The sequence below is a fragment of the Sorex fumeus genome, unplaced genomic scaffold (genome assembly GCF_029834395.1).
Source record: "Sorex fumeus unplaced genomic scaffold, SorFum_2.1 ptg000155l, whole genome shotgun sequence".
In the NCBI taxonomy this organism is placed as follows: Eukaryota; Metazoa; Chordata; class Mammalia; order Eulipotyphla; family Soricidae; genus Sorex; species Sorex fumeus.
In genome coordinates, this window is record NW_026606212.1 from 588,068 (window position 1) to 612,122 (window position 24,055).

Below are 24,055 nucleotides of genomic sequence, written 5' to 3' on the forward strand. Positions count from 1 at the left end.
GGAAGGCTGCTGTTACAAGTCGCAAGCCTAGGAAGGCACGTTGGCAGGTGTTGGATCATAGGAATCATGATCTTAATATTAGCTGAAAGTTTGCTAGGAACAGAGGAAGTTCCCTTCTGTGGCTGGGTCAGGCCTGGTTGATGAGAAACTGGTGGAACCACTTGACGAAAGTGTCCACGGGGGCCGCACAGAGCTCGCAGCCTGGGCTCCCGCGAGTCCCTGCCGCGCAGACTCTGGGTCTGATTTAGAACGGCCTGTTCACTTGTTCACTTGTTCCCGTGGCATCACTGGATCTGCCAGCGGCTGTGGAAACACCGACTGTCCCTCCCGGTGCGGAGCGGAGGCCTGGGACGCAGGGCAGACACCACCAGCAGGGGGAGCCAGAGCCGCAGAACTGCCCGTCCTCAGCCCTTGCCCTGGTTCAAGCCTCACGGGTGCCATGAAGGGAAACTCCTGCAGCCTGGGGAGGGTGGCTCAGTATAACGCACTTACCTTGTACGTGCGAGGCACAGGGTTTGATCCCCAGCACTATAAAAATACAGCAGACCTCTTTTCTTGTAAACGTTTTTATTTTTCCCCTCAAAAAATTTTTTTCCGGGGCTGGAGCAATAGCACAGCGGGTAGGGCGTTTGCCTTGCACGCGGCCAACCCAGGTTCGATTCCCAGCATCCCATATGGTCCCCTGAGCACCCCCAGGGGTAATTCCTGAGCGCAGAGCCAGGAGGAACCCCTGTGCATTGCTGGGTGTGACCCAAAAAGGCAAAAAAATTTTCTTTTTCAGTTTTGTTTTGTGTTTGGGTCACGCATGTGGTGCTTACTTTTTCTCCTGGCTCTGTGTTCTGTGGTGGTGCACAGCTCCTGGTGGGACTTTCGGGGACCATATGGGATGCCAGGGATCAAACCCAGGTTGGCTGTGTGCAGGCAAGGCAAGTACTCTACCCGTTGTTGTACTATCGCTCCAGCTTAATTTTTTCCAGGTTTTTTCCTTTGTTTTTTTTTTTGTCAGCACCCAGGTGTGCTCAGTGTTTACTTCTGTGTCTGCACTCAGGAATCACTCCTGGTGTGTTTGCGGGACGGTCTGCGTGGGATGCTGGGGATCGAATCTGGGTTGGCCACGTGCAGGGCAAATGCCCGCCTGCTGTATTGTATTTCTGGCTCTGGTTTTTCTCAGTTTTTGGAGGCTTCTTGACTCTCTTAAGAGTTTTGTAAAAATCAGCTGGAGCAACCGTACGGTGGGGAGGGTGTTTGTCTTGCACTTGGCCGACCCAGGTTCGATTAACAGCATCCTATGTGGTTCCCAAGCATCGCCAGGAGTAATTCCTGAGTGCAGAGCCAGGAGGAACCCCTGACCACCAGGTGTGACCCAAAAAAGGAAAACAAATAAAAAGAAAAAAAAGGGGGTTTTATAAAAATGTTCCTACCTGCGAGGGATTTGGTGTGCCATTGGACTCCTGAGCCATTGGACTCCTGAGCTTTCATGGTCTCTGTGCTAAGGACCCCCTTATCTTTCTGTTTTTGTCTTTGGGCCACACCAGCTGTGCTCTGGGCATACTCCCAGCTCTGTGATCAGAGTTCACTCCTGGTGGGGCTCAGGGGACCATCTGAGGTACTGGGGATTGAACCCGAGTTGACTGTGTGCCAAGCGAACGCCCACTATATTGTCTTTCTAGCCCCAGAATAATGTATCTTTGGGCTTTTTTTTTTTTCAACTAGAATTTTGTCATGTGACTTTTTTGTTTCGTCAGAGATTCTTAGCATGAAAACAATATATTTACATCAGTGATTTAATCATTAGTTGCTGTTGGGTCCCCAGATGTTGTGAATGAGTTACAGACACATTCTTCTGGAGGAGGAGGCCATGTTCCTTTGCACTTCAGTTGTCTGGCCACAGCTGGCTCCGTGCAGGGGGTCATGCCTCTGGGTGCTGCCAGGACCTGAGGCTCCAGATACGTTTGTCAGAGCTCTCCCAGCCTGCGGGCTTTATTATCTCTGCTTTACAGAGGTGCAGAGAGGAGAGCGGCTGTCTCTGCTCTGCCCGTGTTCGGGCTTTGGAGAGAGCGGAAGCCTTCTGGGAATGGGGAAGGTTGTGGGATGGACGGTTGTGTGGCCTTGAAGAGTGGCAGTAGGTTGGGCCCCAGGGCAGGCCTTGAAGTCTGAGCCCCTGGGAGACGTCCTGACTCTAGCCCTGACTACATTTTACTTTAGATTTTACAGGATCAAACTTTTTTTTCCCCTGAAGAACAGTGGCCGTGTTTCACCTGCATTTTAATTTTTTTGGCAGTGCGTGAAATGAAACATGTTTGTAATTACTTGCCTGCTTAAAAAAAAGAAAAGAGGGAGGTGGCTGGAGCGGATAGCACAGCGGGTAGGGCGTTTGCCTTGCACACAGCCGACCCGGGTTCGGTTCCCATCATCCCAGATGGTCCCCCAAGCATCACCAGGAGTGATCCCGAGTGCAGAGCCAGGAGGAACCCCTGAGCATTGCTGGGTGTGACCCAAAAAGCAAAAAACAAACAAACAAGTAATCAAAAGTCTGCTGGCCACCTCGACTTTTGTTGGTGACCAGCTACAAGCAATGGGAGTGAGGAGCAGCTGGCCACAGACTCAGTGCCTGCTGTGCCCTCCTGGCCCTCCACTCCCAGGTGTGCGTCCCTTGGTTTCACACTACTGTTTCAGGGCATTAGACCAAGGTCAGCTGGTGTGTGCCTGCGCGCGCACACACACACACACACACACACACACACACACTTGTGCTGTTTTTTTTTTTCTTTAATTTTTATTAGTGAAACACCATGAGGCGTACTCTGTTTTTTAACTGTGGTAAAACATACCAAAAATATCACTGATAATTTTATTTGTGCTTGTTTTTTTTTCCTTCTTTTTGGGTCACACCCGGCGATGCAAAGGGGTTACCTGGATTGCACTCAGGAATCACCCCTGGGGGTGCTCGGGGGACCATATGGGATGCCGGGGATCGAACCCGGGTCGTCCGCATGCAAGGCAAATGCCCGCCCGCTGTGCTGTCGCTTCAGCCCCTATTTGCGCTTGTTTTACTTACTGGCCAGTTTAGGGGCCTCAGGTAAAAATGTGGAACTGACCCTGGGCACCGCCCGCTCCCCTCCTCAGCCCCCCTGGGCAATCTCTTCCCCTCCTCTTGCTTGTCTCCTTGGATCTCCTTGTTCCTATATTTCATCTCCAGGAAAGCGTGAAGTGGGACAGTGTTAGCTGGTGAAGGTTTTTTTGTCGTTTTTTGGTCCGCACCTTGTGGTGCTCGGGTTCCTCCTGGCTCTACGCTCAGGAATTACTCCTGGTGGTGCCTGGGGGCCATGTGGGATGCCAGGGATTGCCGGGGATCGAACCTGCTCCTCAACTGTGTGCAAGGCAAACGGCTTCTCTGCTGTCCCGCCCCGCTGGCCGTTACCTGGTAAAGCTCACAGAGAGGCCCTTTCCCCCCCGCGCAGCCCCGTAGCTCTCCTCTGCGGGACAGGACGGGACTCTCCTGGCAGATGACGCTCCCCTCTCCCGTCCAGACTCCCATGCAGGAGGCCTTCCTGGCTGGGTTAATCATCGCTGGGAAGCTCCTGTCCCGCGTGCCTTCTCGCCCCCAGGACACCCACGTCTAGGCCTCATTTTTTCAAAGTTAGATCATGCGATTCCGCAACTCGCTTTTGTCCCGTGCAGCGTCCCTGGGTGTTGGCGCCTGGAAGGCTGGGTGACCTTTGTGGGTGGGACTCTGGACGGTTGAATTGCCCTGGCAGCCATACCGAACGCGGCGCCCACCAGGCTGCCGCCGTGGCCCTGAGGTTTCTGCCCGTCCAGCGTGAGTCTGAGGGGAGGGAGGGGTCTGTGTCCCTCCGGTTACTTGGCCGTGTCCTGGGAGAGTCCAGCGTGGGGTGGGGGTCGGCCTGGTCAGCCTGCACCTTTTGGGATTTGGCAGTGAGGCTCCTCACTGCCTTTCTGCCGGCCTCTCTTGGGGGTCTTGTTCATGGGAGAAGGAGAAATTGAGGCACTGGCATGTTTTTGTTGATTGTATTTGGACCACACCCGGAGGTGCTCAGTGCTCGGGGGTCACTTCGGGGGGGCTTGGGGAGACTATGTGGGGTGCTAGGGATGGAACCTGGGTCAGCCGCATACATGTGGGCCAAGGGAAGGGGGGGTCTTGGGAGACCCTGGTTTCAGCAGCCCCTGAGACCTCTGGGCGCCCAGAGCTGTGCTCTGCCTATGTTGCAGGCCTGTGTTCAGTTACAGGAAAGTGGGGGCTGTAATGGCACAGCGGGTAGGGTGTTTGCCTTGCATGCGGTAGACCCGGGTTCGATTCCCAGCATCCCATATGGTCCCCCGGGTACTGCCAGGAGAGATTTCTGAGTGATTTCTGAGTAACTCCTGTGCATCGCTGGGTGTGACCCAAAAAAGCAGTTAAAGGAAAGGGGAGATTTTCGTTCCTAACACCTGCCTCGGGGATGGCCAGCGGACCCTGGTGAACTAAATCACTAAATTCTTTGCGAGAAGTTGGTGGAGGGGAGGCCACTGTACAGCCACCATCTGGACTGAAAGCGCCTTAGCTTTCACCCTGCAAACCTGGCCCCGGGTGATGCTCCTGCAAAGCCGGTCCCCGCGGGCCTGGGGTGTGGCTGACTACAGGCCTCCAAGAGCCTCTGGGTCATGATTCCCTTCAGCTCCATCTTTTTTCTCCCAGAGAAAATCTGCAGTTGAAGTTGTTTCCTGGCTCTGCAGTCTGACTCACAGACGCAAGCCCTGAGGACGGCAGCAGGGCGCCCTCTGGTGGCCGCCAGAGTCACCGCCGGGGGTGCTGTGGATGAGACGCTTGTCTCTGGGGCATTTGGAGGGTCACTGCTTTTTGTTTTTTTTTTACTTAATTTTTTTTTTTTGGTGGAGATGCTGGGGAACGATTTAATTTAAATTTTCACAAAAAATCGAATCTCGGTGGGATGCACAGTCACAAACTTGTTCATGAATGGATTTCAATCATAGTGTCCCAACGCGTCTTCACCAGTGTTTTCCCCCTGCCTCTGTTCCCCACCCCACCCGCCTGCCTCTGTGACGGGCACTTTTCTCCTCTCTCTCTCGCTCTCTCTCTCTCTCCCCATCTCCCCCCCTTCTCCTCTCCCCTCTTCTCATCTCTCCCTCTCTCCTCTCCTCTATTCCCTCTCTTCCTCCCTCTCTCCCTTCCTTCCCCCCTTCCCTCCCCCACCCCCTTTGGGCATCATGGTCATTAAGGTTTGCAGTATAGAGGTTATCATAGAGGTATATCCCTTTACCTCCTTTCATCACTCGTTCTTGATCATTTCCAACTACCATTGTCAGAGGAGTCGCTGGTTTTCACTTATTGTTACTCATGTATTAATTGTTCCAATTCCTTTCTTTTTTTTTTTTTTTTTTGGACGCCTTTACCCAGGTGCTCAGGGATCCCTCCTGGCAGGGGCAGGGGAACATTTTTGGGCTTCCGAGGACTCTCACTAGGGTCTCAGTCAACCGTATGTGAGGCAAACGCCTTATTCCTCCGCAGTCTCTGTCTGCAGTTTAAATTTCCCCCCGGTGTTTGGAGGGGGGGTTGTTTTAGGGCAAACCCTAGAGGTTATTACTGAGGGGTTTCCCTGGGCAGTGCTTGGGGTATCATGTAGCACCAGGAATTGAACTCAAGGGCCCCCAGAATCTGGCATGTTCTCTAACCCTTTGAACCATCTCCTCTGCCTACTTTTTAACTTTTTTTTTGTGGGTGGAGTAATACCTGGCTCTGTGTTCAGGGATCACTCCTGGGGACGATATGGGGTGCTGGGGATCGAACCCAGATTGGCCGCGTGAAACGCAAACTCCCTCCCCACTGTGCTGTCATTCCAGCCCCACTTTTAATTATTTTTTAACTAACCCTATGTTCCCTCTGCCACCTCTTTCTCAGGTAACCTGAGTCGTCTGTCGTCAGTGATCTGTGGTTTATCATTTTCTTTTGTTGTGTCCATTTGCCAACTTTTCTTTTTCTTTTCTTTTTTCTTTTTTTCTTTTTGGGTCACACTTGGCGATGCACAGGAGTTACGTTACTCCTGGCTCTGCAGTCAGGAATCACTTCTGGTGGTGCTCGGGGACCACATGGGATGCTGGGGATTGAACCCGGGTCTGCCGTGTGCTAGGCAAGCGCCCTACCCGCTGTGCTATTGCTCCAACCCCGGCCAATTCTATTATTTTTATTTTTGTTTTCCGGTTTTTGGCTCACACCCCAGAGAGCCCATGGGCCTTGGCCGTGTGTCCTTGGTGTATGAGCAGGCGTGCTTCGCTGGTATCGGGGTGCGCCTGAGAGACTCAGGCGGGTGCTAGACCCCAGGGGATGGATGGTCTCTCTGTGGAGGTGAGGATGGGGAGCTCTTGCTTCTGCTGGGCGTGTCTCCTGCCCCACCCGCGATGTCCCCTCTGCCCTGGGCTAATGTGCTTCTTTGTTTGGCCGCAGAATGTCCTGAAGGAACACGCGGATGATGACCCCAGTCTGGCCATCACTGGGGTCCCTGTAGTCTCTTGGCCAAAGAAGACTCCAAAGGTAAGTTCAGTGGCTGGCAGCAGAGGCTGTCCATGCCCCTCAGGGCTCTTCTGAGAGGACTGTCCAGCGAGCGGGGCCCTGGGAGAGGGACCCAGGTTGGGTGATTGGCTTTGGTGAGTTACAGTGTGGTGCTGGGGCTGGAACCCAGGCCCTCCCAGGCGAGTGCTGTACGCCGAGGCCCTGCCCAACCCATCAAATCCCCTGGGGATTTTTTTTTTTTTTGTTTTTGTTTTGTTTTTGGGGGGCCACCCCCAGCAGTGCTCAGGGCTTACTCCTGGCGGGATTCTGGGGGATTCTGGAGATCATCTGGGGTGCCGGGGATGGAATTTGGGTCAGCCACTTGCTAGGCAAGAGCCCTTCTCACTCTCCTGCCCTCACTGAAGGAATTTGGGTGGGTGCAGCTCACTTTGTAAGATCAACTTCTTCGAAACCATTTCTGAGCCACATGGAGGTGTAAGTAACAATGAGCCTTTTTTTTCCTTCTTGTTTTAGTTGTGCTTTTTGGGTCTCACCCAGCGATGCTCAGGGTTCCTCCTGCCTTTGCGCTAGGGATAACTCCTGGCAGCGCTTGGGAGACCATATGGGATGCTGGGGATTGAACCTTGGTTGGCCGCGTGCTAGGCAAAATGCCTTACCCACTTCGGCTCTCACTGAAGATGTTGATTGGGAGATGCAGGGGCCCAAAGGGGGCTCGAGAAGAATCACTGTCTCATTGCACTGCCCCCGCCCCCCGCCCCCCGCCCCCCTTCTCTGCTCAGAGGACGCCGGCTTTCAAATCTTGAGTTCTCCCTCCTGGGAGCACAGACTTAGAAGTCTGTGGCCCGCGAGGCGGGGGCCTCAGCGAGTGGCGTGTCCCCAGAAGCTCCGTGAAGTGTGTCTGATGGGTGTTGGGGCCGGGGCAGGGGCCCCGCGATGCGTTTCCTGGCTGCCGGGTTAAACAGTGAACAGGAAGGGGAGGCGCTGTGGCGGCCGACTGCCCGGGCCGCCGGGGTCTCAGGGTTCCCAGGCTGCGTCCCTCCTCTCCGTGCAGGCTGGCTTGACAGATCAAGGGTGCGGAGGCTGTCGGCCTCGGCCGGGAGCGCTGCAGGGTGAGGGTCAGGTTACCTCTCCGTGTGCCCATGCCGGGAAGGTGAGCTGGGCGCACTTGAGCCCCCTCCTTGCCCTTCAGAGAAGGGCAAGTTCCTTTCCGGAACTGATTAGGTGCTGGGATGGGGGCTTCCGGATGCAGATGCTACCAAGTCCCCACCTGCTCCTGCGATGGCTGGGTACTGATCCTCCACGCTCTAGCTACTTCCTTCCATGACCAGGTGGCAGAGGGGGGGGAGGGGGACACCATTTGTCACCTCAGAACCCAGCCAGGGGGCAGTTTCTTCTGCCCAGCTCTTGGTGGCCTCATTTACGCGTGGGGTGCGGGGCAGCGGGGACCCCCAGTGTTTGTGAACTGTTCCCCCTGGCATTCTCGACACCCTCCGCCTCGTGGATTCCGTGATTTATTCCTGGAGGCCAGAGTGGGGAGGAACCAGCCTGGGAGAGTCCCTAAGGCCACAGGGTCAGGCGTGGCCCAAGGGTGCCCAGCGGAAGGGACGCACACCCTGGGGTCCGCCCAGCCCCGCTTCTGTTGTGCTTCTCTCTTCCTGTGTGTTGGGACACGTGCTGGGGAGTGAGGTGGCAGCAGCCCCCCTGGGACTTCCTGTTCCTGTCCGTGCCTCCCCAGTCCCAGGTGTTGGTGGGAGGGGAGGGTGTGACGTCACCCTGTGCTGTGGCCCAGTCAGGGCCTGGGGAGTTCCTGCAAGGTGATAGCTTATGTCCTTGGGCCCCTGGCATCAACCTACCCGGGCAACTTAAAGAAAAATAAAATATTGTGTGACTGAAGCCCGATCACAAACAGCTTTGAACAGCTTTGAAACTGTCTCTCACGGTGATGCAGTTCAAATAAATAAAAATTCAAGGGCCAGAACAATAGTACGGCGGGGACATCGACTGACCAGTTTGATCCCTGGCACATGTGGTCCCCTGAGCTTATCCAGGTGTGGACACAGTTCCTTTCCGGAACTGATTAGGTGCGGGGATGGGGGCTTCCGGATGCAGATGTTACCAAGTCCCCACCTGCTCTTGGGATGGCTGGGCACGGAAACAAAACGTCTGGTCTGGGGCGTGAGAGAATCCAGTGTGTAAAACACTTGTCTTGCACATGTTCTGTCCTCACAGCGGCACCTCATAAAGTCAGTCCCCTGAGCACCAGTCAGGAGCAAGACCTGAGTACGTCTGGGGCTGGCCAATCCCCACCCCAACAACTGTGGTGCAAAAAAAAGTATATATATATATTTTCATATATATATATATATATATCTATCTAGCCTGCGATAGTGTAGGGGTCGAGGCACTTGCCTTGCATTCAGCCAACTCTTGTTTAGTCCCTGGCACTGCATATGGTCACTGGGCATCACCAGAGTGATCCCTGAGCACTGCCAGGTGTAACCTCAAACCACCTTCCAACCCAGCTGTGGACTGGGAGATGTTCAAAGGACTGGAGAGCGCCCCAAAGTGTGATCTGAGCGTGGCCTCAAAAATATCCAGCTCCCCACCCTCTGTTTGACAGTTTGTCTCTCCACCCACACACCCACCCACTGCCAGAAGTGATCCCTGAGCACAGCAAAGAGTCAGCCCTGAGCACTGCTGGCCATGTCAGTACCCCCTAAAGACCAAAAGACCCCCTGAAAACAGAAGGGGTGTGGGGGTGAACTCTGGCTGGCTGTGGCTGCCAAATCCAGGACTGTCGGCGGAGCTGGACTCAGCCCAGAAAGCCGACAGATGCGGGCGCTCTGGTCCCTTCAGCTCCCTGGGGGTTTCTTCCCGCTCTTCAAGGAGCCGATGAGATCGGCGCTTTGGGGTGTCAGCCGACGGCCTTCGTTCCTCTGCTACAGATCGTTGCCAGGTCTTTGCTGGACTCAGGCTGAGAGGCTTAGCCCTGGCTTCCTTCTAGCGGGGGGATTCCAGGTGAGCCTCCAGACCGGCTGGTTTCCCCTCCGGTCTCACACATTTCCTTGGGGGACTTTCTTAGGGGACTTTGCCTGCTCCTGGGAGCCAGCAGGATGGAGTCCTGGGTGGGGGGGAGGGGACACAGACTTCATCCAGGGCAGTGGGGGCATCTCCGAGGACCACGTACGGTGCCAGGGATTGAGTCAGCTGGCCACGTGCACAGCCAGCAAGTGCCTTGACCTCAGTACTGTCCCCACCGCACCTCCACCCAGAGCCTTGCGTCCAGAAGGTGGAGACTTCTAACATCACCACCCGCGAGGGCCAGGCAGGGGACAGCAGTGGCTGGACAGGCGGAGTTCCGGCACCTTCGCCCTGTGGCTTCCCAGTACCCTCCCTCTGCAACTGTGACCCAGTTTTCTGCCTCTGGACCCGCGTCACAGAGGCCCGAGGCCCGTGACTCGGTCACCACTTTCTGCGGAGCGGGGCTGGATGGCTGGGTAGACACGGTCCGTCTCCACAGTCCTGTCCCGCCCTGCTGGACTCAGCCATGCCTCTGAAGCTCCTGCTCCTCTCCTGGCTGCTGACGGAGCCAGAAATGGATCTTCCACCGCGAGGGGCTTTGAAGAATGTCGTTTGGCTCAGGGGGGATGAGGATTGGAAACGCTGTCCGATAAGCGGAGGAGACTCCGGGCTGGAGCTGCACTCTACGTGCGGGCTCCTGGGTTTGGCCTGGACCCTGGTTAGAGGGGCCCCCAAACAGACCCTTCCTGGGGGAGAAATAATAGTGGGGTCAAGGTACTTCACTTGCCTTGCACGAGGTTTGATTCCCCAGCACGGGCTTCCCCCAAGCACTGCTAGGAGTGATCCCGGAGAGCGGCCATGTGTAAGCCCTGAGTACCAGTGGGTGTAGCCCCAACCACAAGAAATCGACAGGCAAGTGCAAGTGCTCCGTGCCATCCGCACCGCGTGCTGGGGCTGCTCCGGGGATGGATGGTGTGTGTCCGCTACAGCTGACTGGAGGTCCTGCAGCAGAGACCCAAGTGTGACCGTCCGGTGTCGTCCTCCCCTTGAACGCCCCAGGTGCAGGGACCGCTCACCCCTCCCTGAGATTACCCCGCTGCCATCTGTCTCCTTTGGGAACCGCCTGGTAGCTGAACCTTTCAGGTGTCATGGAGCCCGTTGTTACGGCCTGACGCCCGGGGTCGCCGTATCTCGGCCCTGGCTCAGCCTATGGTAACGACCATGAGCTCTTGGACAGAGGCGAAGACTGTGAGCCCGCTCTGGGTGGGCAGGCGGCTCGCCACACTCGCGGTTTCTCTTCTGAACAGAGGCTTCTGTGTCGCACGACTCTCCTGGTCAGCTGTCATCGGCGATGTGGGGAGCGTGGACATCAGAGACTCTGTCCAGGTGCAGATGACGCAGAGGAAAGCAGCGCGGGGTCTGGGGAGGCATCCGGCGTTCGGTTTTGCTCTCTGCTGCACAGTGAGGGCAAGAAGGGGGTTGTGGGGAGCCGGGGAAGGTGGGACTCGTCTCGGCCGACTTGTCCTGCTCCACCTGCTTAGGCTGGAGACCGAGCGCCCAGCACTCACCTCCTGGGTTATTGGCGATGTGGTGGGTGGCGGGGAGGCTCGGTAGGGGGCCCGTGGGAAGGTTTGCGGGTCAGAGTCGACCCCCACCTCTGGCTGCCCTAACTGGGGAGAGGCTGCTGCTTCTCTGTCGTGTTGGAACTGGGAACCATCCAAGACGTTCTAACCACTTTTTGCCGTGGGGCCCAGCCACGCCCAGTACCACCATTACCACCTTCCACCTCTGAGTTCTTTCTTCATCCTTCCCCTGGACCGTCTCGGGCCCCCAGCCCCTCAGCCCACCGCCCCCTCTCCGATTCCCACCCAGGGGTGGGGTCCTAAGTGTCCTCCTTGTCTGTCGTTGGGGCAGTCTCCACACACATCCATGTGGACGGTCCGAGGTTGTGTGTCTTGCAGCGCTGGTTGCCTGGTGCTCTGGTTCTGATGAACGCCAGCACTGCCGTGCGCTGGGTGTGCGGACATCTCGAGTCCTTCCTCCTCTCGGCTGTTCTGTGCCCGCAGGTGAATAGTGGGTGATCTGGTAACTGTCCAGTGTTCCGGGAACTGCTGGACTGCCTTTGGCCTTCTTTCCTATTTTTGAGGGGAGCCTCCCAGGCAGTGCTCGTGGGGCCCAGAGGCCGCTCCCAGTGCTCACCTAGGCCAGATGGTCCACGGTTAGCTGGGCTCTGCTGTGCCAAATCAAAGCGGAGTCCCTTGCACGCACAGCACGTGGCCCTGAGCTCCGTGTCCCCTCCCTGCCCCAGCCCCTTGTCTGCGGTGACACTGTGTCACAGCCTCGTTTTGTTTTGTTTTGGCCACATCTGGTGGTGCTCGGGGGTTTACTCCTGATACGCTCAGGACTGACTCCCCGCAGACTTGGACCTTGTGGGATGCTGGGGATCGAACCCGTGTCGGCCGCATGTGAGGCAAATGCCTGACCCACTGTACTGTCACTCCAGCTCCCATTCCTTCACATTCTTGCCCGTAGTTTTTTTCTTTCTTTCTTCTTTTTTTTTTTTTTTGTTTTTTTTGGGTCACACCCGGCGATGCACAGGGGTTACTCCTGGCTCTGCACTCAGGAATTACTCCTGTGGTGCTCGGGGGACCATATGGGATGCTGGGGATCGAACCCAGGTCCGCCGCATGCAAGGCAAATGCCCTCCCCGCTGTGCTATCGCTCCAGCCCCTTTCTTCTTTTTTTGGGGGGTGGGGTGGGGGGGGTGAGTGGGGCTCCCTGGAAGAGTAAGAGTATCCCTTACTCTTCCAAGCAGTGCTCCGGGTGTTGGGTGGTGCTTGGGTCCCGCAGTGCTGGGGTTCCCGGGGTCCCCCAGTGGTGCTCTGGGACCATATGTTTCTGGGAATTGAGCCCAGGACCTCTGGTCCTCTGGTCCTGTGAGTTCTTTCTCCCTTCTTCCTCCCTCCCTCCCTCTCTCCCTCCTCTCGTGTCCGTCCTTCCTTCCTTCCTTCCTTCCTTCCTTCCTTCCTTCCTTCCTTCCGGAATTCCCTCCCTCCCTCCCTCCTTCCCTCCCTCCTTCCCTCTTCTTTCTCCACCACTTTTACTTTCTATTCTTCGGTTTTTGGGCCACGCCTGTTGAGACTCGGCGCGCTCCTGGCTCTGCTCTGAGGGTCACTCCTGTTAGGGCTGGAGCGACCATGTGGGATGTGGGGAATCCATTCGCGGTCTGGGCCGTGTTCAGGGCAAGCTCCCTACCCGCTGTTCTATTGCTGCTGCAGCCCCCAGTATTCTTTTTTTTTTTTTTTAACTCACTCTATCTTATCAATTTTGGGCTTTGGGTCCTACCCAGAGGTGTCTTGCGATTTGCTCCTGGCAGTGCTCTGGGTCCCATGTTGGGCTGGTGCTTTAACTTTCTTAGCTCCCAGACTTGGTTTGTCTCCGTGTTCATGTCGGCTCCCTGCTTGGCGGTGCCGTTGCAGGCCTCCTCTCCGTCCCCCTCCCGTCTTCGGCTCCCTCCACCAGTGTTCAGGTGCGCTATGTCGGAAGATTCTGTAGAGAATGAGAGACGTTGTGACATTTTATCCCTGGGTCTGTGTCTGAATTTGCATTCCGTTGTTGGCACTCTGGAAAAAAAGTTTTTTTCTGTGTAGCCGGCCGGAGCGATAGCACAGCGGTAGGGCGTTTGCCTTGCACGCAGCCAGCATGGCCGACCCGAGTTCGATTCCTCCGCCCCTCTCGGAGAGCTAGGCCAGCTACCAAGAGTATCTCACCCGCACGGCAACCTGGCAAGCTCCCCGTGACGTATTCAATATGCCAGACACAGTAACAACAAAGTCTCCAATGGAGACGTTACTGGCCCGCTCGAGCAAATCGATGATCAACGGGAGGGCCTTTACTTACTTACTTCTGTGTAGCCAAAATAGTATTACTTCACTCTCTGTGCAATAATGCCCCTGACGCTCCGGCACCATCCGAATTTCCCGATGTGCCTCCAGATCCACAGGCTGTATTATTATTATTATTATTATTTATTTATTTATTTTTAAGTTTTACTTAATGGGGGGGCTGGGGATGTAGGGGCCACTCCAGGTGCTGCCCAGGGACTGTTGCTGGCTCTGTGCTCATGAGCGACCCCTGGTGGTGCTCAGGGCGCTTTGGGCCAGGCTCAGCCTCAAAGCAGGGCGGTGCAGTCTCAGGCCCCGCGACTCTGCTGCTCATCCTCTCGGGATTGAACCCCTTCTTGGGACATTGGATCCCGGGCGAGAAGATGGGCCTCGAGGCTTGGAGCAGCTCCTGCTCAGGCCTTCGTCCAGGTGTGTCCTTATGGGTCAATTCGTGTGTGTGTCTGTCTGTCTGTCTGTCTGTCTCTATGTCTCCGTGAGCTGGGGCTGGGACCCAGGGCCTTATGCGTGGCGTGCACCGAGGCACGTCTTGGCCTCTTTCCAATTTCCGCAATTTGGAGGTCAGATCTAAAGGCTTGGTTAGATGAAAGTTAAATATTCTCAGTGGTGGATCAAGGTGATGGCGGTGTGATTTATTCTCTAAGGTTTGATCCTCTTTCCTCCAGAGAATGGTCTAGAAGGGACCGTGTTGGCCCCAGGCTTCCCCCCACCATTACTGATGCTTCCACCTCCCGTTTGCCATGTTTGTGTTAGGCTGTGAACGTGGAGCGGGGAAGATTCACATCCCTCCTGGCGCTGGCTCCCCCTGGGAACCCCCCCTTAAAGACCTCAGGACAGGCCGCTCCCCCTCACGCCAGCGTTCCCAGGCAGGGTGGGTGTCCCGGCAGCTTCCAGTACTGACAGTAGTCAGGCTGTTTCTGTTCTGAGTGTCATGATACACGTACAGATTGATTGTCTTCAATTTCTTGGCAATGGGACCTTGATTGTGGAAGTCAGGGCAAGGCCAGCCCTAGCTAGCCCCCAACCTTCCAGCAACCCCCCCAAATCCCCCCATTGTTCCACTCTCAATTTCCATTGGATCCTGGGAGACTTGCTGGAGACATTTTATTTATTTATTTATTTATTTATTTAGCCTTTTGGGTCACACCTGGAGATGCTCAGGGGCTACTCCTGTCTTTGCACTCAGGAATTTTTCCTGGCGGTGCTCAGGAGACCATATGGGCTGCTGGGGATCAACCTGGGTTGTCCCCATGCAAGGCAAAAGTGCCCTTCCTGCTGTAGTGTCGCTCTGGCCCTGCTGGAGACATTTTAGAGAAAAGCAGCCTGGGCGTGGGGCCTGTTCCCCACAGCTCCCTGAGTGTTTGGGGGCTGGGGTGCTTGTCCCCTTCCCTGCCCCACCATCCCTGTGCCTTTCTGCATCTGTCTGCCCTGCAAACTGGAGCCGGCGCCCCTCTGTCACGCTTGCCGCTCCCTGCAGAGGTGGGTTAACCTGCCCAGCCGAGGACCTGCATTTCCTCACGGAACCTTCTAGGAACAGGAAGTCTGAGTACTCAGTAATGGCCCATGGGAAAATATATATATATATATATATATATATATATATATATATATACACGTGTGTGTGTGTGTGTAAAATTCACCCAGTTTCAATTTTTTTTTTCTTTTTGGGTCACACCCGACTATGCACAGGGGTTACTCCCGGCTCTGAACTCAGGAATTACACCTGGTGGTGCTCAGGAGACCATATGGAATGCTGGGAATCGAACCCGGGTTGGCTGTGTGCAAGGCAAACGTCCTAACCGCTGTGCTATTGCTCCAGTCCCCAGTTTCAATTTTTTTGTGGGAATTTAGGGACACCCTAGATCACACCCAGGCCCTCTTGGTGGGCTGTATCTCTGAGTCACATGTGTGACCAGAGTTAATCATTTGAAAGTGAGCAAATCAGTGGCATTTTAGCACATCCGCAGTGCGGGGTGATACTACTTTTGTCTGAATCTCAAGATATTTCTATCATTCCAGGAGGAAATTCTGCTCACCACCCTCAATGGCCCTCAGTCCTGAAAATCACTGATTTACGTCTGTCTCTGTGGATTCACCTCTTCTGCACATTTTTATATCTGGAATCATATCATTGTTGACTTTTTGTGTCTTGATGCCATCTGCATCAAGATGGCAACATTGGTATTTCTTCCTTTTTGTGACCGAGTAATATTCCACCTCAGGGACAGACTACATTTCCCTCCTTGTTCAGTAATAGACAGGACTTGGATTACTTATTGATGAAGTTGCTAACAAGGTTGCTGTTTCTTTGGAGGATAGTGGGACAGACCATAGTATGGTTTGCTCTGGTCTCTAAGAAATCCTTGGACTCCAGAGATAACACTCCCACTGAGAAACTTTTTTTTATATTAAAAAAATTGCAGGCCACACCTGGCAGTTCTCAGGACTTTCTCATGGCTCTCTGCTCAGGGATCATTTCTGGCATGGGGTGCTTGGGAGCAAGCCTCAGTCTTCATGCAAAGCGAACGCCCAGCACTGGGTCTCAGAGTATTGCCAGGAGTAACCCCTAAGCATTGGCTGGATGTGATTCTCCCTTCCCCCCTCAAAAAAATAAAGAGGTGGGCTGGAGCAATAGCACAGCGGGGAGGGCGTTTGCCTTGCACACGGCCGACTTGAGTTTGATTCCCAGCATCCCACATGGTCCCCTGAGCGCCGCCAGGAGTAATTCCTGAGTGCAGAGCCAGGAGGAACCCCTGTGCATTGCCGGGTGTGACCCCCCAAAAAAAAAAGAGGGAAGGAAGAAAGAAGGAATTACAAACTCCTTGTTATGGGCCTGGGTTTTGCTAGCATTCTGCGTGTTTTGAGCCTTGCCTGTTTTCGGGGGACTGGCGGGCAATCATAAAGTAAGTAAGTTATTTTCCAGCGCAAATCCAGACTAAGACTGAGTGCCTTTTGAACTGTTTGAGGACTCAGTCTTAGTCTAGACTTGCGCTGGAAAAAAACTTCTTGAGGTCAGCGAGTGAGTTGAAAATGAGGTGGATGAAGGAAGGCCGTTTCTCGGATCAGGCTGCGCGCTCGCTGAGTGAGTTCATTAGGAACCTGCCGAGCGCACACACAGTCTTCCGGCGAGAGTAAATACTTACTGATTGATTTGGGTGCTGTACGAGATAGTACTAGGAGAAGGGACCCCATCGAATAGAAAGCGGAAAATAAAAATTCTTCACTTTTGTTTTTAGGCCACGCCTAACAGTGCTCAGGGCTTACTCCTGCCTCTGTGCTCATGGATTACTCCTGTATGGGTCAGGGGACCATCTGGGCTGTTGGGGATTTGAACCTGAGTCGGCCGTGTGTGAAGCCAGTTCCTTACCTGCTGTACTCTCTCTCTGGCCCAGAAAAGTTTGTCCGTTTAAAGGATGTGGTGCTGGGGATTAACCTGGGGTCAGACATACGAGGCAAGTGCCTTAATTTCTGCACGCTCTCTCTGGCACTGTTGCTGGTGTTTATTTTAGTGTGTGTGTGGAAGTACTGGAGATCAGACCCAGGACCTCAGACATGCAAAGCATGCGCTTCACCATAGAGCCACACATCACCACCCTATGGGTGGTGGTATTTTTTTTTTAATTTAATTTATAATTTTAATATTTTTAAAAATTTTATTGAATATCCATGAGATAGACCATTAGAAAGTTATTCATGCTTTGGTTTTAGTCATACAACGATCCATCATCCATCCTTCAACCTCATTGGTGGTTTTTATTTATTTTACTTTGCTTTTATTTTTGGGCCACACCTGGTGATGTTCAGGGGTTACTCCTGGCTCTACACTCAGGTATCTGGTGGTGCTTGAGGGGACCATATGGGATGCTGGGGATTGAACCTGGGTCAGCCACGTGCAAGGCAGGCACCCTACTTGCTATACTATCTCTCCACCCCCTATTGGTGGTTTTTGCATGCATGTAGAATAATATTCCAGAGGACAATAAAAAAACCATTAAATAACATTAGTAAATTCCTAAATTGAAGTCACTGCAACCGTCCTCTCTTTTGATCTTTGAACTGGAGTTTAATTCGTGCAGTCTTCGAGTTGGCTCTAAGTTGCTGTGATATGATGCAAAAAAAAAAAGAGAGAGAGAAAAGGGGAGTGGAAATCTCTCCGTTTACATTTTACGAGAGAAATTGCATTCTCAAAGACTTGTGCTGCCTTGGAGGGCAAATCTAGTGCAGAGCGGAGACAAATGGGAAGTCCCAGTCTCATCCCTGGAGCACGCCTTCCTGCTCGTGGGGTGCAGAAGCTGCGTGAGACTCGGCAAGCGCCGGAGGGCCTGCGCTGTCGCTTCTCTCCCTCGTGAGGCCACAGGTGCAAGTGGTGCCCCGTCCCCGTCCCTGTCTCCTCCACAGGGGATCTGGTCTCCTGGCAGAGTGTTGCCCAGGTTGGCTGCACCTTTTGTGACGTGGGGCGAGGTGGGGGCCGCCTGCTGTCTAGGGAACCCGGAGTCCAGTGGCCTTGTCCCCCTCTGCCCTCTTCCTTTCCAGTTCCCTGAGGTGGGCAGTGCAGGGGACAGGACAGTGGGCAGACTGGGCGGGAGGGACGGCTCGGCCCTGGAGCACTGTACTGTGGAGACCTGGGCTCCATTCCCACATTGCATGGTCCTCGGTGTGCCAATGGGAGCAACCCTGAGCACAGAACCAGAGAGAGCCCCTCTGCACTGCTGGGTGTGACCCCCCCCCCACACACACACATACACAAACCAGTAGAAAGCGTCTGTATGTATGTGTGCCTGTGTCTTTGACATCTTCCTGCCTGCCTGTCCTAGGACAGTCTGCTGTCCAGAGGTGGCTGGAGTCCCTCGCTCCGAATGGCACAACAGCCAGGGAAGTGACACTCAGAAAGCAGGGAAGGCGGGTGGATGCTGTGGCTGAGGGGGACTTGGCTTCCATCTGTGGCGCTGGGCAAGCACGGACTGCCCTGGTAGGGTCGCTCTGGGGGGTGGCACTTTCTAAGAAGGTGGGCCTTGGCATGGTGCAAGTGCTAAGAGTTACTCGGATGATATGGGAGGCAAGAGAGTGTGTGTGTGTGTGTGTGTGTGTGTGTGTGTGTGTGAGAGAGAGAGAGAGAGAGAGGGAGAGGAGAGGAAGAAGAGGGGAGCGGGTCAGGGAAGAAGGGGGAGGGTCAAAAGTCAAAGAAGAGAAGAGGGGAGAGGGTCAAAGATCAAAGAAGAGAAGAGGGGAGGGTCAAAGGTCAAAGAAGAGAAGAGGGGAGAGGGTCCTGCAGTTTGCAGGGATTCTCCTGGTTCTCGGGTCTCTGCAGTTTGCAGGGATTCTCCCTGTACAGTGCTCCAGGCTTATTCCCGATGCTGCTCAGGGGACCCCACTAGGGATCAAACTCAGGGCTCCTGTGTGCAAAGCATGCCCTCCAGCCTGTGGAGCTCTCTGCTCCTGAATGTTCATTTTTATTTAATTTGGGGCCACACCTGGCAGTGGTCAGGGCTCACTCCTGGTTCTGTGCTCAGGGATCACTCCTGGTGAACTCGGAACCATGTCGGGGGCTGGGGATTGAACCTGGGTCAGCTGCATGCAAGGCAAGTGCCCTCCCTGCTGTACTACCTACTTCAGCCCCCTGGATGCACATCTTGTTTTATTTTTATTTATTTTTTTTTTGGGCCATAACCGGCGGTGCTCAGGGCTTACTCCTGGCTCTGCACTCAGGGATTACTCCTGGCGGTGGGTATCATATGGGGTGCATACGGGTGCTAGAGATTGAACCTGGGTCTGCTGTGTGCGAGGTCATCCCACCCGCTATCCTACCGTTCTGGCTTTGCTTGCACATTTTAAGGCAGTCATCCTACTGGGCATGGGCTATAGCTTGGATGTATTTTGTGCACAATCTAGTATGCTACTAATATAAAACAAAAGTTGGATAATTCCGTATACTGGTTAACTGCAGGTGTAACCTGTTAACTGTGCCTGAGGGACGATTTTTACGAGGCGCTGGGACAGTGACTGGCAGGAACCTTCTGAGGGTTTTGGGGCGATCAGACCAAATTACCATGTTTCGAGCTGCATTTTCTAGCTCCCGGAATTTAGCCCTGACAAACCTGAGAACAGCTTGGTTATCAAAACCACACTGACCTGTTCTGAGGCCAGGAGACCCCCCCAGGGGTTTGGGGCAGGCGCTCGGTGGCCAGTCCCTGATGAGCTCTGCAGTGCCAAATGGTGTTGCATCCTCAGACCTGGGCACAAACTGGCTCAGCTGAGTATTGCTGGGCATGGTCCCAGTGCACTTGGGGGAATTCTACCTACCCTCCCTCCCCCCAAAAAAGACCACCCCAGCAAACTGTCAACAGTCACACTTAACTGCCCTGAAAAAAGAATTGAGCTCAAAGTACGGACTTTGCAGAATTCGCTGCGGGACTGTTCACTGTTTTAAGTGTGCCTCAGCGTGTCTCGCTTGAACAGTGACACCAACTTCTATGGTGTCTCCACCTCGTGTCTCTGGCACAGGCCTCTGAGATGCTCAGCCCAGGCTCCTGTGGCTTTAGCCAGGTTCTGTCGCTTCCTCGCAGCAGTGTGCCTCCCTTTCCTCATCTGTAAAATGGGTGCGCATGGTGTGAGTGAGGGGATGTCTGTAGCACACTCCACATCTGGCTGCACCCTCAGTCACGGAGGCGTGGTGTTGACTTTGTTTGGCTGTGCTGGGTGGAACCAGGGCCGTCACGTGAAAGGCCTGCGCTGAGCCACATCCCTGTACCCCCGAACCCTGTGGGGAGCCGCCCTTCCCCTCTGGAGGCTCTCTGGTGGTGGTAGTCCCAGACCCAGGCCGAAGTGCCTTTCTTGTTTTCTCTGGGCCTCCACTTCCTCTTTTCTGAGGTGGGGCCAGTGGGGGTGCCCGTGAGGCCCCTTCTCCCCTTCTCTGTATGACAGTGAGCTCAGAACCAACAATAGCCTGTCTTGTCTGTCTGTCTGTCTGTCTGTCTCCCTCCCTCCCTCCCTTCCTTCCTTCTCTTTTTATCTCTCCCTCTCTTTCTGTTCTTGGGCCGTACCCAACGATGCTCAGGGCTTACTCCTTGCTCTGTGCTCAGGGACCATTCCTGGTGGACACAAGGGCTCATATCGAGTGCCCGGGATCAAACCTGGGTCAGCTGCTCTCAAGACAAGTGCCCATTCTCCTGTGTTATCTCCCCTGCCAGCCCCTGCCTTTTTTTTTTTTCCCTTGAGGAAAAAAGTCCTTGTTCAGGTGGGAGAGACTGTACAGGGGTTAAGGGATTTTTGCCTTGTATGCAGCTGGCTCTGGTTTAATCCCTGGTATCTCACATATGGTCCCCGGGGCACCGAGCCTGGAGTTAAGTCCTTTGCGCTGTCAGGTGTATCTCAAAACCCAAAATAACAAACAACAACAACAAAAAAAAAACCAGTGCCTGAGAGTCCCCCAGAAGAAATGAGCCCAAAGTCAAGTCCATATATATACATGGAAGGACCTCCAGGGAAGGTCCTGCTGGGACTGTCTGTCCATCGTTTGTGTAACTCTACCCTGCAGTTCTTGTTTTATTTCATGGTAAGGTTTATGGCTTAGTCCTGGCTCTGCTCTCAGAGATCACTCCGGTGGGTTAGAGCCCTCTGGGGTGCCAGGGATTGAATCCAGGGTTGACTGCATCTAAGGGAAATGCCCTCCCTGCATTGCTCCAACCCCCACACCCCCTTGTAGTTCTGACCAATGAGAGTAAAGTGCAAGTCCGTTTGCATTTTATCAGCCCTGCCCTTTCTTCAAGGGGCTTCCTGCGGGGTACTGTGACCCCTGAGGTCACTAGACACAGACTTCAGTCCAGATAACGAAGCTTTCCCAAAAGCACAGAGGGCTGCTGTGCAGCGGGGTTGGGGAGTATTCTCTGGCTTGTGTTTACAAGTTAAAATGTAGGTGGTGAAAACCAAGGGAGGAAGGAAACTTGGAGCAGATCTGTGTGAGTGAAGAGCGAGTTTGCTGCGCTTTCTCCCGCAGCGTCAGTGGGTGTGTCTTGTCCGCAAACTGACATCCCTGTGTGTTCCCTCCTGCCGGCTGGCTGCTGAGAGCTTCCTGAGTTTCCTTTCCAAGGTCTCCACCACGCTCTGCCTGTGGGTCTATTCTCAGGGTGATTTCTCAGGGTCAGAGTGCTGGGCACCAGTAGCAATAAGGTGCCTATGCAAAGTGGGTCGCCAAGTTTCACTGCTTCTGGGCTTATTCTTGAGCGAAAACTCGGATCTCTTTCAAGCAGGTTACCGCACCTCCATGGGCAGATCTTGCTGATTCACAGGTGAAGGTAGTGAACGGGTACAGGTGTGCATGTTTTCCTGTCACCTTGGGTAATCTGGATGCCAGCCGCACAGTTAGCTAAGTAAAACTGTGGTTTGGGTGCTCACCACGTCATTGATCACTAGCTAATGGTCACTGAGTTCCTCCAGAGCTACAGTGCCCCAGAAACCACCCCTGCCCCTTTTAATGGATTTCCATGTGGATTTCCAGCATTCGTTTTCTGCAGGAGCTGGCTGCTTTCAGGGTAAGCACTGGGAACTTGTATCGTGCAGAAGGTAGATGTTCTGTGTCACTGGAGGAGATTGCTAATTTCCCCGGGAAAACATCCCTGGGCCGAAAGACCCGGGCACCCCAGAAGAGGACTCCACCCGGGTTAGAGCGCCTCGAACGTTTTCTTTGGAGCCCCTCCTTTACTCCCAGCGAGGCCCCCAGACCTGACAGCCCTAGGCAGGCAGCAGCCTGTCTTGGGGGGCGGGGGGGGGACTGAGACCGGCGGGCCTGCGGGCGTCGCGAACGAGCCCCCGGGCTCGCGGGCACGATCCCGAGCTCAGAACGTGTGCGGTCTCCGGAGCCACGCGGGACCCGCGCCCGGCGTCGCGTGCAGCCCCCGAGGCTGCCCCGGCCGCCCCTCCCGACCGCACAAAAGACCCCACCCCAGGCCCGGCCGGGCGGGCGTTTCCGATCGCCGCAGAGGCGGCGTGCGGTCCCCCGTGCGCACCCGCGGCGCGGCGGGCCGGCGGGCGCGGGGCACGCCCCCACGCAGCCCCGGGCCCCGCGCGCCGGCCGCGAGGGGCCGCCGCGGGCGGGCCCGCCCCTGTGTCACCGCAGGCCCGGCTCCCTTTGTGTGCGGCCCGAGCGCCGCGGCCGCGCCATTGGCCCGCCGGCCGGGGGCCAGCCCCTTCCTGGCTCGCCTCATGCATATGCATGAGCGCCCCGGCCCGCCCCCCGCGGCCCCTCCCGCCCCCTCCCGCGCGGGCGTGCGAGGCGCGCGGCGCGGCTCCCTCCTCGCGGCCGCCGCGGAGCCGAGCCGAGCCCGAGCCCGAGCCCGAGCCCGAGCCGGGGCGAGCCGAGCCTGCTCCGGGCGGCGGCGGCGGCGGCGCGGCGGCTCCGGCCATGTCAGCGCGCGCGAGCCGGGGCCCACCATGAGCCATGGCCATGTCCGTGAGCGCCGAGGACGACGACTATGAATCGGAGCCGGACCAGGTCGGCGGCCGGGTGGGGCCGGGAGGGACCGGCCCGCCCGCCCGACGCGCCCCGGGGCGGCCGCGACGCCGGCGCGGCGCGGAGGAGAAAGTTTCGCGGCGGCCGCCGGCGGGGCGGGCCGGGCCGGGCCCGAGCGGGGCGTGGAGGCGCGCGGGGCCCGCGGGCGGCCGGGCCGGGCCGGGCCGGGCCGGGGGGCGTGTGCGGGCGCCGCGGGGACAATGTGGGCCTCGCCGTCGGGCGGGCCGGGCCGGCCCCGCGGGCCAGTTGCGGGCGCGGGCGGCGGCGGGGGGGCGCCGCTGCCCTCCTCGGCGCCCGCGCTCGCGGCCCACGCGCGGCCCGGCGGCCCGGGGACCGCCGCCGCCGCCGCCCGCGCCTCTCGGCGAAGTTGCCGGGACCCCGCGGCGCCGGGGCCGGGGGCGCCCGCGGCCGGGCGGGCGGCGGGGCAGGCGGGGGCGGCCCGCGCGTGGCCCGACGGCCCGAGCTTTTGTCTGGGCGCCGCCCGCCGCCGCCGTGGGCAGCCGGGACAGGAAGGGGTGCGCGGCGCGGGGGAGCCGGAACCCGCGCGCCCGGCGGCGGCGGGAGGAAGCCGTGACCCCAGATGGCAGCGCCGGCCCGGCCGCCGGCGGGGACGCGGCTCCCGGGCCCGCGACGGGGCGAGCGCGGCCGTGCAACAAAAGCCCGGGCGTGCGTGCGGGGCGCGCGGCTCGCTTCGGGGGGCGGGGGCCCTCGGGAAGCCGCGGGAAAAGTTGTGTCGCGCGGGGCTCCGGGAGCCGGCGGCGGCGGCGCCTGTCAGTCAGCGCGGGGCCAGGTGACGGCGACGCCGGCGACGCGGCCGCCCCTCGCCCCTCGCCCCTCGCCCCTCGCGCGCTCCGCCTCGGCCCCGGCTGCCTCGGGTCGTGGATCGGGGAGAGTCTGCGCCGCCCGCACGCTCGCGGTGGTTCGCTCGTTTCTTTCTCTCTCCCGAGCGGCGCGTGGAGGAAGTGCTGGACATGCCGGCGCTACATCCCGCGCTTGCTTCTAAGTGAAGAGGAAAATGAAATTTTCCTGCTTTCTCCGTTTTGATGATTCTTTTCCCCCACCCCCAGGCACGCGTTCCAAGTCTTCCCGGGCCTGGTGGGT

At 56.4% G+C, this 24,055-nt stretch overlaps 1 protein-coding gene across 7 annotated transcripts in view; it reads left to right on the forward strand.

Moving 5' to 3' along the window:
- Positions 1–24,055, forward strand: part of KDM2B (lysine demethylase 2B) — a 95,366-nt gene that overhangs the window by 42,729 nt on the left and 28,582 nt on the right. For all 7 annotated transcript variants that reach the window (XM_056107159.1, XM_056107160.1, XM_056107162.1 and 4 more), the window contains one exon: positions 6,461–6,547. In XM_056107159.1, the coding sequence (XP_055963134.1) occupies positions 6,461–6,547 (87 nt within the window). The remainder of the gene's footprint in view (positions 1–6,460; positions 6,548–24,055) is intronic.